Source organism: Typopeltis vanoorti, chromosome 5 (genome assembly GCF_054136105.1).
Source record: "Typopeltis vanoorti isolate ZY-2024b chromosome 5, IOZ_Tvanoo_1.0, whole genome shotgun sequence".
In the NCBI taxonomy this organism is placed as follows: Eukaryota; Metazoa; Arthropoda; class Arachnida; order Uropygi; family Thelyphonidae; genus Typopeltis; species Typopeltis vanoorti.
In genome coordinates, this window is record NC_143553.1 from 128876834 (window position 1) to 128901733 (window position 24900).

General features: G+C 34.9%; 1 protein-coding gene across 4 annotated transcripts in view; it reads right to left on the minus strand.

Annotated features, from left to right (window-relative positions):
- LOC150106809 (transmembrane and coiled-coil domains protein 2-like) overlaps window positions 1-24900 on the minus strand; it is a 316563-nt gene that overhangs the window by 51350 nt on the left and 240313 nt on the right. For all 4 annotated transcript variants that reach the window (XM_090392723.1, XM_090392721.1, XM_090392720.1 and 1 more), the window contains 2 exons: window positions 22260-22500; window positions 21387-21452 (listed from right to left, as the gene is read on the minus strand). In XM_090392723.1, coding sequence (XP_090248849.1) covers window positions 21387-21452; window positions 22260-22500 — 307 coding nt within the window. The remainder of the gene's footprint in view (window positions 1-21386; window positions 21453-22259; window positions 22501-24900) is intronic.

Sequence of the window (24900 nt, forward strand, 5' to 3'; positions counted from 1 at the left end):
GGAAGTTGGTTTAGAGTAATGACTTCCAAAAATTTTGATAATAATACTGTCACATCTAAAATCTTTTCAAGGAGACTTGTGAAATAGGTCCATAAAAAAAAGACAAATATGAATGACTTTCATTCTGTAACACATGAAGGGTTGTTTCTAGTTAACACTAAGACATGTAATGATGGCATGGAATGCAGGGTCAAATTTGTTGGCTTCTAAGTAACATTCTGGTGTAATTGTTGTATTCTTTAATTATGATTTCAGTTGATTGATAAGTTTGTGCAAAACAGGACAGATGAGAAGAGCAAGGCACATAGTGGTAATGTGGTAAATGCCAGGTAATTTGCTTACCAGTTGCCTTGTTCCTGGAGAGTGCCTGGCCAGGATACAGATAGTAATTTGTCTTTGGTGATAGGCAGAGAAGATGCAATTTCTGAACTGATTTGAATGTAGCACATAGATCACATTTACAAAGAACACGTGCTATCGGTTCCAACATACCTTTAGAATATAGTAGCTTTTAACACATTTGATTGAGGTACAGTCTAGTTCAGGGGTTCTCAACCTTTTCCAGTGGCATACCACTATATTAAATTTACGATATTAGATGTACCAATAAGCAAATTTATTCTGGAAAAGCGTGATTTGTCGGTCCCATAGGCAAAACAAGCATTTCTCTACAATACTAATAATTTATTTAGTTATTTATTTTATTCAGATATTTATTGGAGAAACAGATACTCTTTGAATCTATTCAATGGATTTTTCTGTAAAATGTGCAATTTTTAAAAATTAAAATAATAATGAGTGAATACATAAACAAATTTTGACAAACACATATTCCTGATAATGGTACTCCAGTTCTCAAATAAACTCAATCAGTACAAGCTATAAATGTAACATATTTTTAATTACAGAACTCACATTCTTGTTTCAGTGTGAAGGTTGTGCTTGTTTAGCTAAACACAGCTTCTTAATGTCTGGTTTCAATTGACTTAATTTGAGTCTTAAATCAGGTTCAACATTCAACTTATTCCTGTACTTGTTTTTGATATAAATGAGAGAAGAAAACTCACATTCACAAAGGTAAGTAGTTGTAAACACCAACAGAAATTTTACAGTTTTTTCTGAGATCACTGGCTATTCATTTCTTCTTGCCAACAAGTCTGTTAAATCTATCCTCTTGATCGTTTGCCCGAGATTTCCGTCGCAGGAGAGCTTGATCAGTTCAACTTTCTCAGAAGGAGTTAACGTTTCTGGTAAGGTGTCATCAATGGAAAATGGCTCTCTAATCCAAAATTCTGAAGCTAGGTTTTCAGGGAAGCATTCCTTGAAATCTGTGATTAGACTCCCAAGATGCTTCTTTATATTCACTGTCAGTTCACTATGAAGAATTTCATTCTCAGTTAAGAAAGCATCCAACAATGGAAAGGAACGCATGTTTCCAGTTTATTTAATGATGAAGCCATATTTTTTCCTAAGAGCCGCAGTTTTATCCTGTACAGAGCTATAAATTCATGACTATTTTCCATTTTGTGCAATGAAATGGGTGCTGAACATGATTCTCTTTTACTTCACACCGAAGTTAGGTGACTGTCAAGGGGAAATGTATTGAGCCACCTGTTTGAACATCGTTCAGAAGTGCAGATTTTTCTCTCTGACAAATTCTCAGACTCGTGTTCAGCTGGTTGAGGTGGCAAAATAAATCTGCCAGGTAAGCCAACTGGACAAGCCACAGTTCATCAGTGAAATAATTCGAGTCTGAGTCTGAGAATTTGTCAGAGAGAAAAATCTGCACTTCTGAACAATGTTCAAACAGGTGGCTCAATACATTTCCCCTTGACAGTCACCTAACTTCGGTGTGAAGTAAAAGAGAATCATGTTCAGCACCCATTTCATTGCACAAAATGGAAAATAGTCATGAATTTATAGCTCTGGACTTAATGAAGTTAACAATTCTTACCGCTCTCATTCAAAACTTCAGAGCAACAGGCATATTTCTTGCAGCTAAAATCTCGCGATGAATGCTACAATGCACAAATTTTGCTTGTGGAGTTACTTTTTTAATTTTTCAACAACACTACTGTGTTTCCCAACCATTGCATGTGCTCTATCAGAACAAACACTAACACATTTATTCCATTCTATATCATTCATTTTCATAAAGTGGTCTAATTTTGAAAATATTTCATTTCAGGTTGTTTGAGAAGGCAGTGGTTCACAAAACAAGAACTCTTTCTTCACTGTTTTCCCATCTATAAATCTTATATACGTAAGAAGATGGGCCATGCTGGTAATGTCAGTAGTTTCATCCAATTGTATGGAAAAATATTTACTAGTCTGAACTTTTTCTATTAATTGCTCCTTAACATTTGAAGACAAATCTGAAATTCTTTGTGATACAGTGTCATTGGATAATGGAATCATTTCAAGTTGTTTTGCTGCCTTTCCCCCAAAAATTATTCTTACCATATCTGTAGCTGCTGGTAATATTAGTGACTCTCCAATCGTGTGAGATTTTCCTGCCTTAGCTATTCTTAAACTGACTTCATAAGATGCCTCCACAGCCTTTGTGTTGAATCCTGAAAATGAAGATATTTGTGTTTTCCTTGCTGACAAATTGGACAGTTTTCACTAGAAATATTACAAAGGTTTGTGTTTTAAATTGCCATGCTTGGTTTCAAAATGACGTTTAAGAAGGAAAGGCTTCACTGTATGTTTTCATAGCGTTTCATAACAAATCACACACTGGGGAACAGATGCGGTTTCTTCTCCAATATATGTGAAACCATATGATAAATAACCAAGATTATATTTATGTTGTGCTGTACGGGGCTTTTTGTTGCATTCTTGTACAATGATGTCCTCCGTTAGTTAGTTAGGATTCGAAGTAGTGGCTTCTGGCAGAGAAGAACTGTTTTCCCCGCTTACACTCATTTCTCCCTTCGATCTTTTTGAGGATCTGCTCGTTAACCACTTATTCATGTTCCGGTTTCTATCCTCTGGCACAAACTACATATAAATATGACAATTTCACAAATAAAATCTCCCATTCAAAGACAATAATCTATCACCACTACTTTCTTAACTGTAACTGCGGCTAAGCAACCGACGACAAACTGTTTTCCATTGTTGTCTGATCAAATATATTCGAGTTACTTTCTGTCATTGTCATTTGATTAATATTTATTAAATTCAAACTGAACTTCCGTATTATTTTTGTATATTATTATACAAAAGTTTTTAAGGATAATGTAAAATCTAATTGTTTTCATTTAGTTGCATGAAATATTTTAAGTAGAACTGTTAAATATTTGTGCATACATTTTTAATTCTCGACTCATGTTGCGAGTAAAAAAATATGTTAATTTACCCTTTTATTTTATACTCTGTTTTCGTACCACCAGTGGTACGCGTACCATAGGTTGACAATCCCTGGTCTAGTTGAAGGTTGATATTTATTAAAGATCTGCTGAATGTTAGCCTGGTTGTATCCATTAATCACAGGAGTTTTTATTTATTTTATGGTTTTTAGTAAGCATACGAGTTGTTATCAATATGTTCAAGAAAGAAAGACAAATGCTTGCTTCTCATTCAACATTGAACTTAATTACCCAAATGTCCACACAGATAAAATATATCAAAACTATAAGCATCGTATTCATATTATTTCTATAATATCCAAAGGTTATATCAACTTCAATAGGCACCTTGCATCCATTTAATTACTGATGTATATACATGTCAAGGCTGGTTTCAGTGGTTAAGCAGCTATATATGGTCCATTTTGCCTAAAAACTGTAGCAATTCAGCATATAAATATGAATATATACTGTACAAGCATTACTAGAAACCAAAGCCAGTGCAAAGATATGAGGATATATTACTACAGAGCTGACCTGTCTAATGTTTCATGTTGTCTACATTAGCAAATTATGTGGAACACGTCTAAGAATGTAGGAGAAACAGTACTACTCACTGCTGTTTCCTTCAATTTTCTTTTGATATCACATCAGTATCAAGTAAACAATGAACTTTTATTATTATTATTTTTTTTAAGTAATATTCATAGCAACTAGTGAAAGTTGATTACATTGAGATTTATATAAGCAGTGCATGGGAAAACCAATGTAACTCACTACACCCCCCTCTCTTTTTTTTCTTTCTTTTAACACAAGAGTCCACAAAAATGTTAAGCTTTAGCATGATGAATATATAACTTGTCAACATTTATCTTATTTAATCAATTTTTGATAAGTCTATACTCACAGTTTTGCTGGAGAGCTCATTTCACAAAATCTTGTGTATTTATGCACAGTAATTATTTAATGTTCAGCTTTATTTTAACATAGTTAACATAGTTAGGTTAACGATATCATATTGCTGAATGATATCAGCAATATGACAGCTTCAGTCTATTTTGCAAATCAGGTTTCAGTAAATGGAGTTTGGCAAATTTTCTAACCATCTTTCAATACTACATTAATTATCCAAATTGTGAGAACATCTTCCTAGGAGACTTTAAAATGTCCACAGCTCAAACTGGCTCCCCTTCTCCAAATCCATAGATAAAGATAAAAAGAAAGCTGAATCATTTGTTATCAGTTATGATCTATCACAAATAGTTACCCTACCAACCAGAATAAAGATAATCATCGTCATTCTTCCAACACTTGGTCCTTTTCTTAATTAGCATTCTTTCCAAATATACTATGGATGTCTGCTCTCCTCTTGGCAACTCTGACTACAACAATTTGTACAAAAGTCTTCTTTTCTACAGATTGTTCTCTCCCAGTCAATCGCAACCTCACACTCTATGGACAATTGTGTCAACTGGGATAACCTACAGAAATTTTATGGCTCTTTTCCATAGTCAGATTACTGTTTTTGATCTTCTGATTCAAGCATCTGCTTGAAATAATATCAAAAATAATCCTTATTGGAATGACAGACTCCCCCCCCCCCCCATTCAAGCACTGGTTTTCTAGAAATGTGTTTCTACAGTCCATGATAAAAATGCAGCACATGTTCAATGGCTTAAATCAAAAACTCCAGCTTTTCATTCAGCTTATATTATAGCCCAAAAATAATATAAAAAAGTTATCAACAATTCCAAAGCAGACTTCAAAAGAATGAAATGCAATAATCTTGCATTCTACTCAACTGGCAGCAAGCCATCTTCCCCCACTCCCACCAGGTTGGACATAACTGGTGTCCTTTCTTGTTCCTACCCTCTCCCTCACATCCTGATGCCCTCTTGAGATTAATATTTCCCTCCAACTCTTGTTTAGATGACTAAGGATTGTCAACTATGATAATCTACAAAACTAACGCAAATCATGTAACATGTAATAGGTAATATTACCAAATTACCTATTACATGTCTTCTTTGAACTGCTACCAGAAGGATATCAGGAAAATCCTAATTAATCTTAATACTAACAAGGCTCCCAATCCATATGGTATTCCTCTGGTTGTGCACAAAATGTATGCTCCAGAATTAACACACATCCTGTATTGCCTATATAAGCAGCCATATTCATCTGGAATCTACCCAACAGCAGCAGGCTTTCATCCAGCCTATATGTAAAATGGGGGGGGGGGGGGGGGGGGGGGGGTTGACGCGGGAAAAATAAATTTGGAAACCCGGGTTATGTATTAATAATATATATATATATATATATATATATATATTATTGTGTTTAGGGGCGCATTTTTTTTTGGGGGGGGGGGGGAGAGAGAAGGGGAAGGGTTTATTTACTTATGTGGAAACAACTGGGGCAGGGGAGAGCATTAACGGGGTGCGGACCGTTTGTCCGATTCGGTCGATTGACCAATGGTCAGTCAACCGAAACAGTCCGCACCCCGTTAACGCTCTCGCCTGTCCCAGTTTCCATATAAGTAAACCCTTCCCCTTCTCCCCCCCAAAATGCCCCCCTTAACACACAATAATATATATATATATATATATTATTAATACATAACCCAAGTTTCCAAATTTATTTTTCCTGCTTCACCCCCCCCCCCCCGTTATAAACAACATTCAGCAGGGTCAGGAAATTGGAAGACATCCTAGAATCAAAACAAGGTATGTACAAAATTGTTCTGCCTCTTTTATTCTGCTATAATTGCCTTCTATACTCACCCATAATGCCCTAAAATATATATACCCCTCTTTTGAGTAATAATAGCCAATGTATTTAAAATAAGGGACACTCCTAAACAAAAACAGGCTATAATAGCCGTAATTATAATTTTTTTTTTTTCCCCAGAGGTCATATCAACCAAAAACATGCTTCTACAAACTGATTTAAATGTAATTTTATATTTGTCAACATGTCACACCGTATACATAAGTGTACTAATACTCTTTATGATTATGCCATAATTAATTATTAATACATTACAAAATAACCAAGGTGTTCTGTGAAAATTTCAGGATTTGTGAAGTGTTCCATTGTGGGAAAAATCTGGGAAATGCTGATTTAGATGAATCTCATCTGTTTTTGTCTTCTTTGTTTCAATTACACCAATTTTGTTAATATTGTACTTCTCTAATTCTTACACCAGTTCCACTTATGAGTGATGCCTGTCTTGAATTGTTCTGATAGTGAGTATGGAGTGTGTATTCTTTCAGTAAGTGATTTTTCACTGTTTTTCTGATTCCTTGATTGGAAACAGCAGGGCATTGTTTAACCAGGCAACACACTGGCTTACATGACATTTCATCTTGTTGTTACAAAATTAATAATGGAAAAAACTCACATACAAAGATTATTTAATAGTATAATTTTCGCCTGTGTGTCACAGGAATCTTCAGTACATATTAAGCTCAAATTAAACAATAACTGACAATTCCAAAAAGCACCACCTAAGTAGCTGGTATAAGATAACTAAAAAGGTCAATAAATTTCCTTAAAAAAAAAGAAAAAATTAACACGATAAAAAGTTAGGAAAGATTAGCTGATGTGTAAAGTACTATCTCCCATAAAAGGGAAATGACATTAGAAGTCGGATCTGTTTAAGTTAGGAGAATGAAGTAGAGTTTCACGTGTTTCTTTATAAAGGCATTCCATGAGAAACTGACTTTTGTGAAGAACTCTTGTCTTTCTCCAATGAACTCTGTGTCTAGTGAAGATGGCATGTTCAGAAAGTCCAGACTTTTCAGGTTTAAAGTATTCAATATAAGATTGGTGTTCTTCTAGCCAAATAGAGGCAGATCTTCCCATTTGTCCGAAATAAGATAATCCACAAGAGCAAGGAATCTGGTAGACACCTGGATGATTAAGATGTGGAAGCTTGTCCTTAGGAGAAGTGAGAAAGGTGGAGATTTTTCTAAATGGTCGAAAGGCAACAAAAATATTCAGTGGTTTTAAAACTTTTGCTATACATTCACTGATGCCTTGTACATAAAGGATAGGAATGCACGTTATTTCTTCTGTGTTTGAAGAGACATATTAAAACTACGCAAAGTTCTTTTAATGAAGCAATTCTTATAACCATTAGATAGAAAGGAAGAAGTTATACATTGCAGTTCTTTCTGTAAAAGATCGTCTGAAGAACAAAAGGAGTGAGCCCAATGAACCAGTGTTTTAATAGTTCCTGCCTTTTGACTGGGATGGTGATGAGATTCCGCATGGATAGAATAGCCTGTATGAGTCTTCTTTCTATAAACTGAGAAATGTAGGTTACCATCTGGTTGGCGAAGAATTAACGCGCATTCCTATCCCTTATGTAAAAGGCATCAGTGAACGTATAGCAAAAGTTTTAAAACCACTGAATATTTTTGTTGCCTTTCGAACATTTAGAAAAATCTCCACCTTTCTCACTTCTCCTAAGGACAAGCGTCCACATCTTCATCATCCAGGTGTCTACCAGATTCCTTGCTCTTGTGGATTATCTTATTTCGGACAAACGGGAAGATCTGCCTCTATCCAGCTAAAAGAACACCAATCTTATATTGAATACTTTAAACCTGAAAAGTCTGGACTTGCAGAACATGTCATCTTCACTAGACATAGAGTTCATTGGAGAAAGACAAGTTCTTCACAAAAGTCAGTTCCTCATGGAACGTCTTTATAAAGAAAGATGTGAAACTCTACTTCATTCTCCTAACTTAAACAGATCCGACGGCTTACGTCTATCCCCTTTATGGGAGATAGTACTTTACAAATCAGCTAATCTTTCCTAACTTTTTATTGTATTGATTTTTTTTTTTTTTTAAGGAAATTTATTGACCTTTTTAGTTATCTTATACCAGCTACTTAGGTGGCGCTTTTTGGAATTGTCAGTTATTGTTTAATTTGAGCTTAATATGTACTGAAGATGCCTGTGACACACAGGCAAAAATTATACTATTAAATAATCTTTGTGTGTGAGTTTTTTCTGTTATTAATTTTGTATCAATATGTCTACTCACGGTATACCTCTTTTAAAACTCATCTTGTTGTAGCTTGATTTTTTTCATTGATTTTTTTTTTTTTTAAAGGAAATTTATTGACCTTTTTAGTTATCTTATACCAGCTACTTAGGTGGCGCTTTTTGGAATTGTCAGTTATTGTTTAATTTGAGCTTAATATGTACTGAAGATGCTTGTGACACACAGGCAAAAATTATACTATTAAATAATCTTTGTGTGTGAGTTTTTTCTGTTATTAATTTTGTATCAATATGTCTACTCACGGTATACCTCTTTTAAAACTCATCTTGTTGTAGCATCACTGTTTTATGGTTTAAGCCAACACAGAACACAATTTGTACAGGTGAATCCCAATTTCAAGTAAATTTTTGAGTTTTTCCAAATTGAAATAATCACCACTAAATATGTCCTTTCAGAATTTTTAGGAACATTATGCTCTCTCTCTCTCTCTCTCTCTCTTGTTGCAATATTATTATTAGGAGATTAGACAAAGAAAATGTCACACAGCTGATGAACAATAAAAAGGTACAAACAAAAAGTTTTTTTTTTACCACCCATGAAAGGTTAGGTTAGTTAATTCTCTTTGTAGTGCAATTAGAAAAACAACAGATACCACATTCTTGATTAGAAAAGACCTGCATTTGATTCTCATCATGACAAGAGGAATCTTTATATGGGCTTGTTCAACTGAAGTTATCTGATGTCATATGGAGGTAGCAGGTTTTTCTCTTGAAAACTCAGGTTTATCATCCTGTATACAGGCAAAGTGCCCCTAGTATAATACAATTTACAGACAAAAAAAAAATACTACTGGCAGTATTGGGGGTAGTTATTATTATTACCTGACACCTCCAGGGAGTCCAAAGATTCATCGAGGGAAGGCACCTATTCTACAACTCTCTGTCTTCAACTACAACGAACCACAACTACACAAACGCCATCTACTGCCCACCACCATCACTAGTATTTTCACAGACAATCACAAACATCCATGCCCAAGGCGGGATTCGAATCCGCGGCCTTTTGGCTGGAGAGCGGATACACTAACCGGCTAGAGGTTAAGTAGTGTAGACTTCAATTACATAGAGGTGGGGGGGGGGGGTGTCCTTGATTCCCTGGAGGTGTAACATAATAATAATAGTACATTAGTAGTGTGAGTAGGTTAAGAATTTTTTCCCCCTATTTAGAAATGCTTAAAGATCGAAGATAGAAAACCAAGAGGAGGTCTCAAAATGACATTTTAAAAAACTGTGGATAACTGACAGAAGTTACTGACCAAATGTCCAATCCTCAACTTCTGGTGGTGCACCCCCACTAGTGTATAGAATTTTCTCTTTCACTTGGTTACACCTTACGTTATACTTACCAAGAAATCATATTCTTGTTTAACCCTTTACCCAAATGTAAGCAAAGCTTGCAAGTGAAATATCTTCATGATCAAGCTACTTGTATGTAGAAGATGTTAAATTCATATCAATTGCCTCAGTATCCGATAATGCAAAAGACATTTCCTTTCAGATGTGAGTGTATTGCTAAGATTATTGGAAGAGCTACTATCAAATTCCACCTTGTATCTTCCTGGATCTGGCTCCCACTGATTAAACCTCAATAAAGGTCAAAACCAGTCTGGGTAGTGACTCTTTCATTAATGCATAGTAATAACATGTCCAAAAGAAATATGAGTTACATTATGAGATACTGAGGCAATCGATGTGAAGTCAACAGCCTCTATATACAAAGTAGCCATTTGTGAAGATACTTGAAGTATCTTCACAGCTTGGCTTCTTTGCTTTACCCAAGTGTAAGTAAACTTTGCTTACACTTGGGTAAAGGATTATACAAGAATATAATATCTTGGAAAGTATAATTTACTTTGAATCAAACTGAAAGAAGTTTCTACATCTATCTCTGATCCAGAGTATTTTAATAAGGTGACACACCTTTCTTGCTATTTGTATATGGAAAATATATGACTTCTGCATTAATTCAACCTTGGTATCTTTCTGGGACAAGCTCCCACTGATGAGACCTCAATAAAAATTGAAAGTGGTCTGGATAGTGACCCTTCTATTAATGCATAGCAAAATACACATATCCAAAAGGAAGTGTGTTTTTACAAGACACTGAGCCATTTAATGTAAAGTCAACAACCTCTAGATACAAGTAGCCTAGGTTGTGAAGATACTTCATGCACAAACTGTTGGCTTACACTTGGGTAAAAGATTCAACAAGAATATAATTTCTTCGCAAGCATAATTTATACTATTACTATTGTATCTAACTGGATAGGGAACCAATGAGGATGGGCCTGGAATTTGGTATTCACCAGTACAAATTGTGTTCTGTGTTAGCTTAAACCACAAAACAGTGATGCTACAACAAGATGAAATGTCATGTAAGCCAGGGTGTTGCTTGGTTAAACAATGCCTTGCTGTTTCCAATCAAGGAATCAGATAAACATTGAAAAATGTTTTCACTGAAAGAATACACACTCCATACTCACTATCAGAACAATTCAAGACAGGCATCACTCACATAAGTGGAACTGGTGTAAGAATTAGAGAAGTACAATATTAACAAAATTGGTGTAATTGAAACAAGCCAGTAATCACAATACACGTTTACAACAAACACGCATGCGTGATAATGAATAAGAACAATAAGTCCTTTCGGTCTCTGTCACATGACGTGTAACCTTAACAACTATAGTTTGTTTACAATGTTTTTATGTTCCTTTCAATTTGCATTTACTAGTTTTTATGTTTTTCCATAAACGCCTTGAAAAAGCTAGACAGTTTGCTAGTGAAACTGGTAGGTAATAATGTAAGATGTTTGTAAATGGTCAGTATTAAAACAATAGTTTGTATGTTTAATTATCAAATGACCAAATATGGTTAATTTAAACAGTTTAATGAAACACAAAGTTCAATGCATGGAAAGAGAAAAATGCAGAAAGGCCAAGCTTTTGAACCACCTAACGTTCCTTAAACGTTGCAGAGAATTCTCCATCATTCCAAAGTTCCTCATAGTCAGAGGTCATATCAATTTAAATCAGTTATCAATCGCTGGACTAATGAAATCTTGTAGCATATTGTAGTTTCCTCAGGCCAACATCATTAAATTAATTTGTGCTGATTTTCATTGACATATCCCATTCTGATCACTAAAATTTATAATATTATTATAAGTACTTATGAGTGAATGCAGACTTTTTCTCCTGTGTGTGGTAGTTTTCTCCTCCTTTTGTACATCCTGGAGATCGCTTTGTAGGCTGGAGGTGGATGAATCACTATCTGTTGCATCACAAACACCTTCAATAAGAGATTTCTTAACACCAAAATTAAACCAAGTCCCCTATCTCTTATTCATATTAAAATTTAAATCTGTAGGCCTATTACTTTTAAAAAATCACGGCACTCATAGCGCACACAGCTTTTTCATGAACAATTTTTCACGCAAGCTATTATACAGCCATTCAGTTGAGATGCCTACAATCTAAACAATCTCACTTGGCGGTCTTCCATGAAGATAAAATGGATTTTGTCAATAATTTCCTTCGTAGTGATCTCAGTCGGGCTTACGGAGCGCACTTCATCTTCGATGGACTTACGACCACGTTTAAACTCATTTATCCAAAAATAAAAAGTCTTCAATGCCGGTGCAGAGTTCCCATGAACTGCATCTAACTCGGTTTTGATCTGTGCGGCTGTCCACTTCTTCAAATAAGTGTTTTTATCACTGCATGAAACTCGTTTTTCTCCATTTTTATGAAAAATGCAAACACAGTCATTTTAAATGTTTGCCAAATGAGAACTATGGGTCACACATGGCTAAAATTTTGCTAGGGCCATGAAAAAGATGATACGTGCTGACATTGTATGAATGAACAAATTATGTCACCGTCTATTAGAAATTTACCAAACTTTTCAAACAATCCTTGTATTTCTGTCTTCTAAGGCACTTTTTCAATCCACCTACATCTTGGTCTTCCTCAAATCTTTCCTCCCCCCATTCTGTTTAAGTTACTATACCACCTGAGATTAACTCTGTTAGCACATTCCTGAATACTAAAAATGCCAAGTTCTTTCCTAATATCCTCATTTTTAATATGATGCTGCCATTAATAGCATCTGTTCATTCCCCTAATCTCAGAACTCTCACATCTGTGGTCTTCATCTTTGTTCAAGTATTTTATTCCTAGCTTGCAGATCCATAAGTTAAAACAGGTTTGAACACTGTCTTGTAGACTGTTAATGAAGTGTTTTGACTAATTTCTCTCTTATTTCATATTATTATTATTATTACCCAAGACCTCATGGAGTCAAAGACTTCCTACAATACCAGATTTGCTAATTCTGTTGTCTATTTCCATATATAATTTGCCATCTTCACTAAAAAATCATGCCTAAAAAACCTGAAATGTTTTACTTGTTCTACAGGTTCTCCATTCAGGCAGTTGATGTTTTCAATATATTTCTGCCTATTTTCATTGTCTTTGTCTTTTTAGTGCTAACTTTCATACCAAATTTATTACAACAGTTATTCAATTCAGTCAGGGAATCTTGCAAACTTGTACTAGATTTATTTAGAAGTACAACATCATCTGCATAAAGTAAAGAGCTAACTTTAACATCTCCAATTTTGATAAAGTTTAATACCACTTTCAATTCTAACTGCCAACTTACAGTTCAAATAGAGACTATATTGTTCGATATAATCTCATTTACACTATATAACTGTAGTATTTTGACTAGTTTTCCTGTTGGCACCTTGTCATATTTTCATATCTACAAAGCTTAAACACAGATCCTTGTTATATTTCCAAGATTTCTTAATTATTTGTCTTACAAGTGAAAATCTGACCCTGACTACCTCTATTACCTGAATCCAACATGTTATTCACCAAGCTTCCTTTCCACAATTTTTTTTTAGCCATTTCTCAAGTATATTTGCATAAATCTTACCAGGAACGCTCTGGGAAACACCTCTGTAATTCTAACATGCAGTTTTATTTCCAGTTTTATAGATGGTTACTATGAGAGCTCTACTCCAATCATCCATAATTAGATCCTCTGACCAGGCCTTCTGAATTAAGCAGAGCAGCTACTGTAAAACTTTTATGCCTCCATATTTGAGCATTTCTGGTTGAATGTCTTTTACTTCAGCTGCCTGTCAACATTTTAGGTTTTTGATGACTTTTTCTACTTCAAGTATAGATATGTATTCCTGACTGCATTCCTGTTGGAAGTTTCTACCACTGTGTTAAATCTGCTTATATCTTCCCAATGTAATTACTTCAGACATTAATGAAAGAGAATATCTTTCATTAGCCTCCAGAATATTTTGCCACCTTCCTGATATTTGTTTTCTATGTTCTTACCCAAGTCTTCTCATGACTTCTGTTTAGCTAGTTTGCACAGTTCTTTGCTTTCTTACATTATTCTCAGTATTCTCTAAAAGCACAAGCTAACTTACATGCCAGGAATTTTCGATATGATTACCTCTCTAAAATTCTGAGTCCACCATGGAGTTGTGATTTTTCTATCCTTACAAACAATTTCATAACCTACCTCTCTGGCTGAATCAATTGTTTTGTTCAAGGTTTACCACAGAATCTCCAAAGTTAGGTGTTTGCTATCAAACTCTTTAAATTTTTCATGAATGATGTTTGTGTATTTTAGTCTACAGTTCACATTTGAAAGTTGCTCAACTTTGATTTGTTTTAAAACTTTTTTTACACACTCTTCTTTTCAATAGGAAATTCAATTTCTTCCTGTTCAGAACTAAATAGTAATCACTTTCTATTTCAAATCCTCTGTGCTCTTCTGTCCTGAACCAGTGGGGAAAACATTGCTATCAACTAAAACATAGTCACTGAGACTGAAATAAGAAATTATTTCTTGCATCTTTTCTCCATGTGAATACATGCACATTTTTATGTTGGAAGATGGTGTTAGTAATAACTAGTCCATATCCTAAACACAAATGCAGCAGATACTTGCCATTATTATTAACTTCACTCTTTTCTCCACAATTTTCCCAAACATTTCTATGTTTGGTAATCAAGGACCAACTTTTTCTTTTTCATTGTTAGTTGATGAAAGTTTTTCCACTTGGTTATACTATAAATTAAAGATACCAAGAAATTATATACTTAGTTTAATCCTTTATCCAAGTGTAAGCAAGCAAAGTTTGCAACCGAAGTATTTTCAGGACTGGGGCAACTCGTGGTAAAGGTGGTATATGACTTCACATCACTTGCCTTAGTATCCCATAATGCAAAGCACATCTCCTTGTGGAAAGAATTAAACCAAGTATATAATTTTTTGGTATCTTTAATTTATAGTATAACCAAGTGGAAAAACTTTCATCAACTAGCTATCTCCAAACTATACGAGTTGCCAAAAGGTGTGACACCTTTTGGCAACTCGTATATGAAAATATGACCCGCATTACTTCGACCTTGGTATCACCTCTGGGTTTTAGCTCCCGCTGATGAGACCTCAATAAAAGTCGAAACCAGTCTGGGTAGTGACCCTTCCGATAATGCATAGCATGATACATGTCTGCAAGGAGATGTGCTTTGCATTATGGGATACAAAGGCAAGTGATGTGAAGTCATACCACCTTTACCAAGAGTTGCCCCAGTCCTGAAAATACTTTAGGCGTAAACTTTGTTTGCTTACACTTGATAAAGTTTAAACCAAGTATATAATTTCTTGGTATCTTTAATTTATTCTTTTTCATTGTGTCAGCTGCCTTCTCTAATACCTTGAAAAATTACTCCATTTCTTCCTTAGTAAATTCTTCTCTGAGACAACACACACAAATAAATCTCATTGTTCAGTTACCAATTCTGATATTTACCCACATTAGTTGATATGGCCTGCCATTCTAGAAGATTATCCTCTTATTTAGTGTAGTATACTATAGCTACTCCTTCTTTCTCCTGAATAAAGAATTTTCCATTTGTTGCTTAGAAAGATCTCACCTGTTTTTGTCTTCTTTGTTTTAGTCACACCTATTATGTCAATTTGGTACTTATACAATTCACCTGGTAGTTCTGTTTCTTTTCTATTGATGCCTCTTATGTTTCATAGTACCAGTCTTGAACTCTTCTGATGTTGAGCTGGAATGTGTTTGTGGATTTGTTGCAGTAGCTAACTTTGCACCGCTTGTCCAGGTCCCCTGGCAAAAACAATGGGGACCTCCTTGTTTAACCAGGCAACACCCCAGCTGGCATGAAATTGTCATGTTGTACCATCATTTTGCATTATGGTTTAAGTCAATAAGAATACAATTTGATCAACTAAATCCCAAATTGTCCCATCTTCGTTCGTTCAGTATCCAGATAGATACCTAACAGGGTGCCCCCAAGAGAAGGTGAGAATTGGACATTAGTCCAATTGGTGAGAATTGGACATTAGTCCATTCCTTTTAAGGAATGCAAAGAACTGCCCAGGACAAAAGTCCTGGGCAGTTCTTTGCATTCCTTAAAAGGCTATGTGGAGGTCTTCTTCCAGTTATAGACAGCTTTCTCGATTTCTGTTCAGGACATTATTAATACCATGTTTCAATATACAGATGTGCATAAAATTACATGGAGAGAAGATACAAGAAATAAGAAAGTATTACTGATTATGTTGTTGTTGATAGCAACATCTTTATGCAGGTTCAGGACATAAGATGTATACAGAGAATTTCAAATAGGAAATGATCAACATTTAGTTTTGGGCAGAATGAAAGTATATAACATACTGAAAAGAAAAATAAGAAAGTTTTTTTAAAAAAAAAAAAAAAAAAAGCTGAGCAGGTTTTACAGGTAAACAATAAATTCCAATATCATTCAAGAAAAAAATGAAAACAGAATAAAATCTTGGAGAAGACAGTGGCAGACTCTGAAGATAAGAATGATCGATTCAGCCAGGGAGGTATATAGCGTGGTTGTCTGCAAGAACTCCATTGTGAATTCAGAAAATTAAAGAGGCTATCATGGAAAAGCATACTGAAAGTGCCTAATCAGCATGTGCTCGAGAGAGAGAGTAAGTATACAGAGAAAAACCTAACAAGTGAAGAAATTTGTAAAAGTAATGGCGAGATTTTGGTAAGAATATAGAAGTGAAATTATCAGGAAGGTGACAGAATGTTCTGGAGGCTCTTGAATAACTTGCAAGTGGAGAAAAGAGTACTGTATATTACAGTAATCTTTTTTTCTATTTCGAAGTTAAATGATATTTTGGACTTGGAGATGATAAAGGTAACATGAAAACTGAAGATAAACATGTTTTAAATGTCTCGAGTAATTTCTTTGAACCACTGTTAAATGAAACAAGAAGTGACAGAAAGGTGATTGAAAACATTTACGAGGATTGTACACCAGGAATAGGTCTTAATACTTGTAGAAAAAGCTACCAAAAACTTGAAACATGCAAAGGTTGTTGGAGATGGCATTTATCAGAACTCTCAAATATAGAGGTATAACAGTTTTTAATTAGCTCTGTAATTCAGAAGGTAGAGTTTTGGAAAATTAAAGTAGCGCTCCAGTACTGAGTGTTACATGTAAGATTTATACAAGCTGACTTGAGAAAAAATAAAGAAAAATTGTGGAAGGTGAACATCAAGAAGAACAAGTTGGGTTCGGGTCAAATAGAGGTTGCCTGGGACAGATTTTCACTTTAAGACAAACAGTTCGGTAATCATGGGAATATAACAATGATCTGAATTTAAGGTTTCAGATATGGAAAAGTATATAACACCATACATATCAAACACTTACTGAAAAAAAAACCTATGAAAAAAAATCATGGTGAATCTTTCATCCAATGTGAAGTAGTGATATAGTGTACTGTTTGAAAGGTTAACATTCTGGGTGGTATATTAAACAACTTCTGACTAATCACATCATCAAAGTTTATTCACAATATGATACAATGTGAAAAGGGGAAAGAGGTTTATATTAAAAATTAAAGATTGCAAATCATGGTCTTCCAAGTCACCCTATCTTGAGCTAACTGGTAGATTTCAGATGGAGTTTTACAGTTCAGCCTATTGACGGTTTCACAGATGTATTGCCAAAATTGTTTGCATGGTCTTCCTCTACTGCGATTGACATCTTCTGGTTTGTACAGGATGAGGAATTCCAAAAAGGATGGGTTATTAAAGGATTGATGTACAAATAATCTTCCAGATGATTTGTACATCAATCTGAGTTGTAGTTTTTTGACTATATCAACAAGTGATTCTTGCTTAGCCAGATTTAGCACAGCAGAGTTAGTGGCACAGTCCAACCAAGGATCAGTCTGAGGCAGGTAGTTATTATTATTATTATTATTATTCAGGACTCCATGGAGTCAAGAGACTCATCGTGGGAGGTCCTTCTTAGGAAACGCAGTCTATCATACCACTCCTTGAACTCATTGACAGTTCTTGCTCTCACCACTCTCCCTCAAGCAATGCATTCCACGGTTCAATTACCCTCCACGCAAAGAAACCACTCCTCACCCTCTTGCTCACAGCTTCCTTTCGTAGCTTCCAGGGACAGCCCCTTGTCATCGCTCCTTCCAGCTGTTCCACCAAACAAAACTCCCCAATGTCCATCCTGTAATTGCCTGTCAACAGTTTAAAAGCTTGATCATATCACCTCTCCTTCTATCCACCAAACTCTGCAGTTCACATTCCCTGAGCCAATCTTCATAACTGATATCGTACAGTTCTGAAACCATCTTTGTTATCTGTGCCTCTGTACCCTTTAAATCCTGGGGACCAAACTTGAGAACAATAGTCTAAGTGTGGTCTTATACAATGCAATGATAACTCTTTTATCTCTGAAGGTCAGCGTCCTTCTCAGTATTGTAGCAATCCTCTGGGTTACCCTCACCACCTCTGCAATATGCTCCCTGAATTTCAGTTTTCTATCAATTATCACCCCCAGATCTCTTGTCTCCCCTACTTCCTCCAGTACAGCTCCTCCAATCAAGCATGCAGCCTCCCATTGATGGATCCCAAACTTCAAGACTTTACATTTTGCTGCATTAAACCGACATCCCCAATTATTTGCCCATCTGTCTAATTTATTCAAATCCTCTTGCAGGGCTGCCACATTTGCACTATTACTGATAACTCTTCCCAGCTTCACATCATCCACAAACAACTGAATATCCATCCACTTGCAATCCATTGACAATGTCATTAATAAAGGGTGAATAATACAGGTCCCAGTACTGAGCCCTGTGAAACCCCCACTTGTAACCTTCGGCTTCTTTGATATTGCCTCGCCACACACAACTCTCTGATACCTATCAGACACCCAATCCTGAATCCAGTTGACTAACCTGACATTTAAACCAATGTGCTGCAACTTAAATATCAGCTTATCATATGGCACACTGTCAAATGCCTTTGCAAAATTAAAAAAAATGGCAGCATATGCCTTTCCCCTCATCAACTGCTCTTGTCACTTTATTATAAAAGGCAATCATATTACTAAAGCAAGAGCACCCCTTAACAAATCCATGTTGATTCTCACAGATAACATTACCCTCATCTGCCCAATGCTGTATATAGTCCCTCACTAATTTCTCCAAGACCTTAACAACTGCTGATGACACACAAAATGGCCTATAATTAGAACTTCCAGTCTGTTACAGCCCTTATGCAATGGTATTATCTTATCTTCCTTCCATTCCTTGGGTACCTTTCCCACAGTCAGACTTTTATTGAAGAGCCAGGTCAACGTAGCTGTCAGTTCTTTAGCATATTCTCTCAAAACCTGTGGTGAAATACCATCCAGTCCCATAGCTTTACTGACATCCAGAGTACTCAGTATTTGGAACACACTCTCCTCTTGCACCTCTAAACTTGCCCTATCCCGTTAGTATTAAAACCTTCTTCTCCAGGATGAAATACTCTAATAAAGTGCTCTTTGAACAACTCCACTACGTCCTCTGCATCAGCCACTCTATTCCCATTTTTATCACACAATATCATTCTTCCACAATCATTTCTCCTCCTACTGGCCACATAGCTAAAAAATTCCCTCGGATTTTCTTTGGATCTTAGTGCCAATCTCTTCTCATATTCTAGTTTTGCCTTCCTCATCATACTAGGCACTCTCCTGGACTGCGTCTTATATTCTTCATGCATCTGCTCTCCACCCCTCTCCTTATATCTCTTCCATAATCTCTTTTTCGACTGCAGTTCCTGTTTATTGTTTGTCATCCACTGTCCACCAAATTGTGTCCACTTCTTCACCAGTGGAATACAGTTTACTACTGCTGCTAATGATATCCTGGCATTCCAATTCCACCCTTCATGGAACTGCCCAAGCTGACATCTAAGACTCTTATAATCACCTGCCTTATAATTCTACATAATTCCCTTTTCTTTGATACACCTGCATGTCTATTCATCTTCCAAGTCAAAACCACATGGTCACTCTCTCCAACTGGCAGAAGAGATGTTATCTCAGTTATTATCAGCTCTTCTGATGCTATGACCAAATCCAAAACTCTTGAACTTCTTGTTCCCTCTATTACATGTTGCCTAAGACATTTGTCGCTCAAAATTCTAGAAATTCCATTCCCTTATTACTACATGCATTTTCCTCTTCCCAGCTTATATTGCTGTAGTTAAAATCTCCCATGACAATAATTCTTCTTGCACTTGCGAAGCTCAACTGCCTAAACATCTCCTGCTCCTCACCATCTGTGCTCCTTGGTTTGTAGCAACACCCTACTAAATATCCTGTCTTGGCCACTTCTACCTCATACCATATGCTGTCAAAACCATTAGTGTCACTGCTTTCCAAAGCCTCCACTCTTAGAAGACATAAGCCATCACTTAAGTTCCAAAGGAGTTAATTAGACCTGTAGTTTTTTTGGTGCTTATTGTCGAGGTTTGAGAACCATACAAGAAGATGGAGCTACTGGTTGCATGGTATAGTCTTAATTTTGTCTTTAATGATATTAATGATGATTTCCAGATGGGGCAGAGTTTGTTATGGAAGATTAGAGCCAGTTGTTTACATTTTCTAATATCATTTTCTGTATTGCTGATGTACGATCCAAGATATTAAACGCTCTTTACTCTTTCTAAGGGTTTATTTTCGATGCGAAGTATAAAGTTTTCATAACCTATTGAGAATACTTTGGACTTTTTGATGTTGATCTGCAGACCAATAAGTTTAGCCTGTGCCTCTAGTAGACCGAGATGTTTTTGCACATTTGTTGGTTCTGTATCAATAAGTACAACATCGTCAGAAAAGCTAAGATCAGTTATTTGCATGGTGTGGGTGGATGTTCTAATGTTAAAACCAAGATCTCCTGTGTTGGTGGTCTGGAAAAATGTGGTCCAAGCATACCAAGAACTAATAAGGTGCTAGTACATCACCTTGCAGGACACCTGTTGTCACTGGAAAGGATTCATATGTTTCTGTTTTAAAGATTACTGTAGCATTGTACTCTTTATAAGGTGCTGAGATTGCTTGTATGATTTTTGAGGGTAGACCACAGAAGACCATGGGTGGTATATTAAAAAACTTCTGACTCACCAACAGATTTTTTTAGTTCCAAATCTTGCATACTGCATCTATCTTCCTGCAGTTAGAGAGAGATATATTCATCATTTTTGGAAGGACAAAGCATCTTAGAATAAGTCTGGGATCTGTACTCAAGAGACACCTAAACAGTTTGAAGCAATGTACCATAACCTTATTTTAATCCTTTTTCACATTAAATTAACAACCCACATATGCATGACTATAATTTGTTTCATACAAAAATCTTCAAAAATAAGCCAATAATGGTTAAGTGACATTATAATCACTATTTGAAAGTTATGTTTGTAAAGAAAGTAGAAAGAAATTTAGGTGCTATACTTTAACAAACATATCAATTTTTAGTTAAAAAATATAGCTGTGTATAATTTAAATGATTCTATTTAAAGAACTACTTGCCAAGAGAAATAAAAAGTAACTTGCCTCATATCGATACCTTTCATCCTGGAGAGACTGATTTAAGCAGGAACATTTTTGTTTTATCTGGCTCTAAATAAACAATACATACATGTTGAAATATAGTTCAAAGTATATAAAAGAATATTTATTTAAAAATATTTTTAAATTATGACTCCAATATACCAATGGTATATTCCTTCATGTAAATAAACTGTGTGAGTGCAGAATCGCTGTGATTGGTACAGTACCTTCTTTACATTATTTTATTTAATCCTCTCCTCCACTAGGATTAGGCCCACATTAATAGAATTTGACTGATGATTTTCATTGATAATGGACTCAAGTTGCTTGTTTCTTCTCTTAATGAAATAAGGTAGATTAAGCAAAAAATTAACCCTGAATTATTTTCTATACATCTTTGTTTATAATTTCATTATAATTAAGGGTATAACAGCTAAGATAGTTACAAAAAATTATCTGGCTAAGAGTTCCAGAGAAAAGCATTTTATAATGATACTGTTTATTTTTATCAAAAAGTTTTTATTAAAATGTTCTAATTTTATGTTTAGTTAGTGTTTAAAATAGTAAAATCGAGGCCTTGCCGTTTTATAGGCATACAGTATTAAAAGGATATAAAGGTCATCTTAAACTTAAAATTTCATCTTATTAGATGTTTTTATCAATATAATACCATAGAACACAATAAAATATATAAGATATTACACAATATACAGTTCTCTCTTTCTCTACACACACACAACTAAAATATATATATATATATACTTTAGTTGTGTGTGTGTGTGGAGAAAGAGAGAACTGCATATTGTGTAATATCTTTTACACACACACACACACACACACACACACAACTCAAAAATAACATCAAACAATTTCTACCTTGAGCAAGTCAATCTCTTCAGCCATGTGTGAGCATTCTTCATGACGTTCTCTTAATTCCTGTAGTATAGGTTCCAAGTCAACTACAAGGGGGGCAGACGCTGTTGGTGTTGAAGTTTCTACATAAGCACTTTGGGAATCAAGTGGCTGATGCTGAGGACTTGTAAAACTAGTGGTTACAACCAAGTGGCTTGATCCAGATGTTATGCTTGAACTATCATCATCTGATGCATATATAGGACTATTAAGATTTATGAATTTGTTACAATGAAATTTTGAATGAACATGAAAAAAAAAAAAAAAAAAAAAAGATTAAACACTACATAAAAAGAAATGTTTAGTTTAAATGAAAGTCTCTAGAAATGCTATCTACCTAAATTTCAAGGTTGTTTTCTAATATTTACATTTTTAATATAATTCTATCTTAATTTTCTTTGGATTTCACAGTCTGTGATGATATGTACTATTTTAACAATAAGATCAATAAAGTTTAGCACTTTCAGACTGCTAAAATCAGAATATTATCTTATAGACTGATTTTTGTTTCATCAAATTGGCTTCTCCCCAAACAGACTTTGCTTATTTGATCAATGATTTTCATATTTAATTTGCCATCTATAATAAAATTGTGCCTAAATAGCTAAAATGTTTTATTTGATCGTATATTGAGAGAAGATCAATACTGAGAATGCAGTCGGATTTTTTTTTTTGTTGAGTTTTATATTGAATTTATTATAGCAATTATTTAATTTGATTAGAGCACCTTGAAGCATTGTAGTGGATTTATGAAAAGAATGGCAATCATCTGCACGGAGTAAAGAAGTGAGATTAATATCTCTGAATTTGATATCAGGTTTAATATTACTTTGCTTAACGGAATCCATCAAGATTATAAAAAATGTGAAGACTGCCTTATTTAATGCCAAATTAACCAACTTATCATTTAAGTCAACTATATGTTTCATCTACATATCATAATTTCCGTTTTCAAATGTTTATTTTTATTTATTTTTTTAACACAGACTGTATCATATGCCTTTTCAAGACTGACAAACCACACACAGAGATTCTTTATATTCCCATGATTCTTTAACTGAAGTAAAATTTTCTCTTAACCACCACTTTTACATATCATTCTCATACATGAGATGTTGGCAGAGCAAACTGATGTATGCATGTGGATAGGTTAGGAGAAAATGAATCCGTGATGTTTTCTTTGAAGAGATGGAGGTTATAGTCTTTGTGGAATACCTCATGAGTAGAGGCTGCTTCAGAGACCAGAATTAGATGGAGTGAAAGATAAGTGGGAGTAGCTAGTTTAGAGGGTTAGCAGTTGAATTGTAAATAGATGTTGAGCAGCTGCTGTTGGTAGTGTCATTGTAAGTTTAGCAGAAATAAAGGGAAATGATAGATGATAGTTCTGCTGAACTATCATCCATCATAGCAAACAGAAATGTTTAAACAAGACATAATGACAAAAGACAACAAGACAGTGATTGAAGGAGGTGGGAGAGAAATGTCATCGATTAACCAGACTTTTTTTTTGTTATTTTTAAGAGGTTTTTGTTGCACCATCCTAAAAAATTAGAAAACAAAATGGAAAGGTAAAATATGACATGTCTAAATTAAAAATGAATGAAAATAAGAAAAAATTTTCTATTATGATAAAAAATCAATTTCATATTTTGGAAAATGAGATGCTGAAAATTGAGAAAGTAGAAAGTCCAGAAGACATGACTGAAAAGCAATGAAAAAAATTTTTAAATTGCATATAATGAGGTTGCAAGAGACTGGTACTAAGAAGAAGAAAAACGATTAGTTATCATAGAGGGAAGGTAGGGTTGTGTAATGACTGGTTTATTGTTTAACATAGTCACTGACTGGATTATAAGAAAAGTTATGGGTGGAAGAAGAGGAATTAATCCTACGTCAGTTAGAAGATCTAGATTATACTGATGAAACAGTTTTGATATCAAAATACAGTGATATACATGCAAAATCAAAAGACTTGTATAAAACAGCTGAAACAGTTGGTCTTAAAAATAAATAGGACTAAAACAAAAGTTCTTAAACTAAACAGCAAATGACACAAAGAAATCATAAAACCTGTTGATTGATCAACATCAATCAACATTGCTGTAGAAGCAGTTAACAATTTTACATACTCGGGAGTAATTATTATTATTATTTGACACCTCCAGGGAGTCCAAAGACTCATCGAGGGAGAGTATGCCAATAGCATCGAACGATTATTCCCTTCCAACTACTAACCGCGCTCAAACTTACTTAACTGAGCCATAAGTAGCAGCGGCTCTACCAATCGACAAAAGGGGACGGCTTGAATTAACTTTGCAGAGAATGACAGAAAAGGAAAGAAGAAGAATGACTGGCAAAGCTGGAGAGAAGCTGAACTTATGGCTCAGGACAGAGGTATCTGGAAGAATGGATCTCTGCTTTATGTGCCATGAGGCATGAAAAAGATAAGTAGTTCCCTAAATGTCAGCGTATTATTCTACAGTTAGACAGATTTGGATTGGCAATTATTAGAACCTAGACAGGTGAAAATTAACATCTTGAATGAAAATAGATGCCAAGTGTTTTTGGATGCTGAGGTTGCTATAAACAAGTGATGGGCTTATTC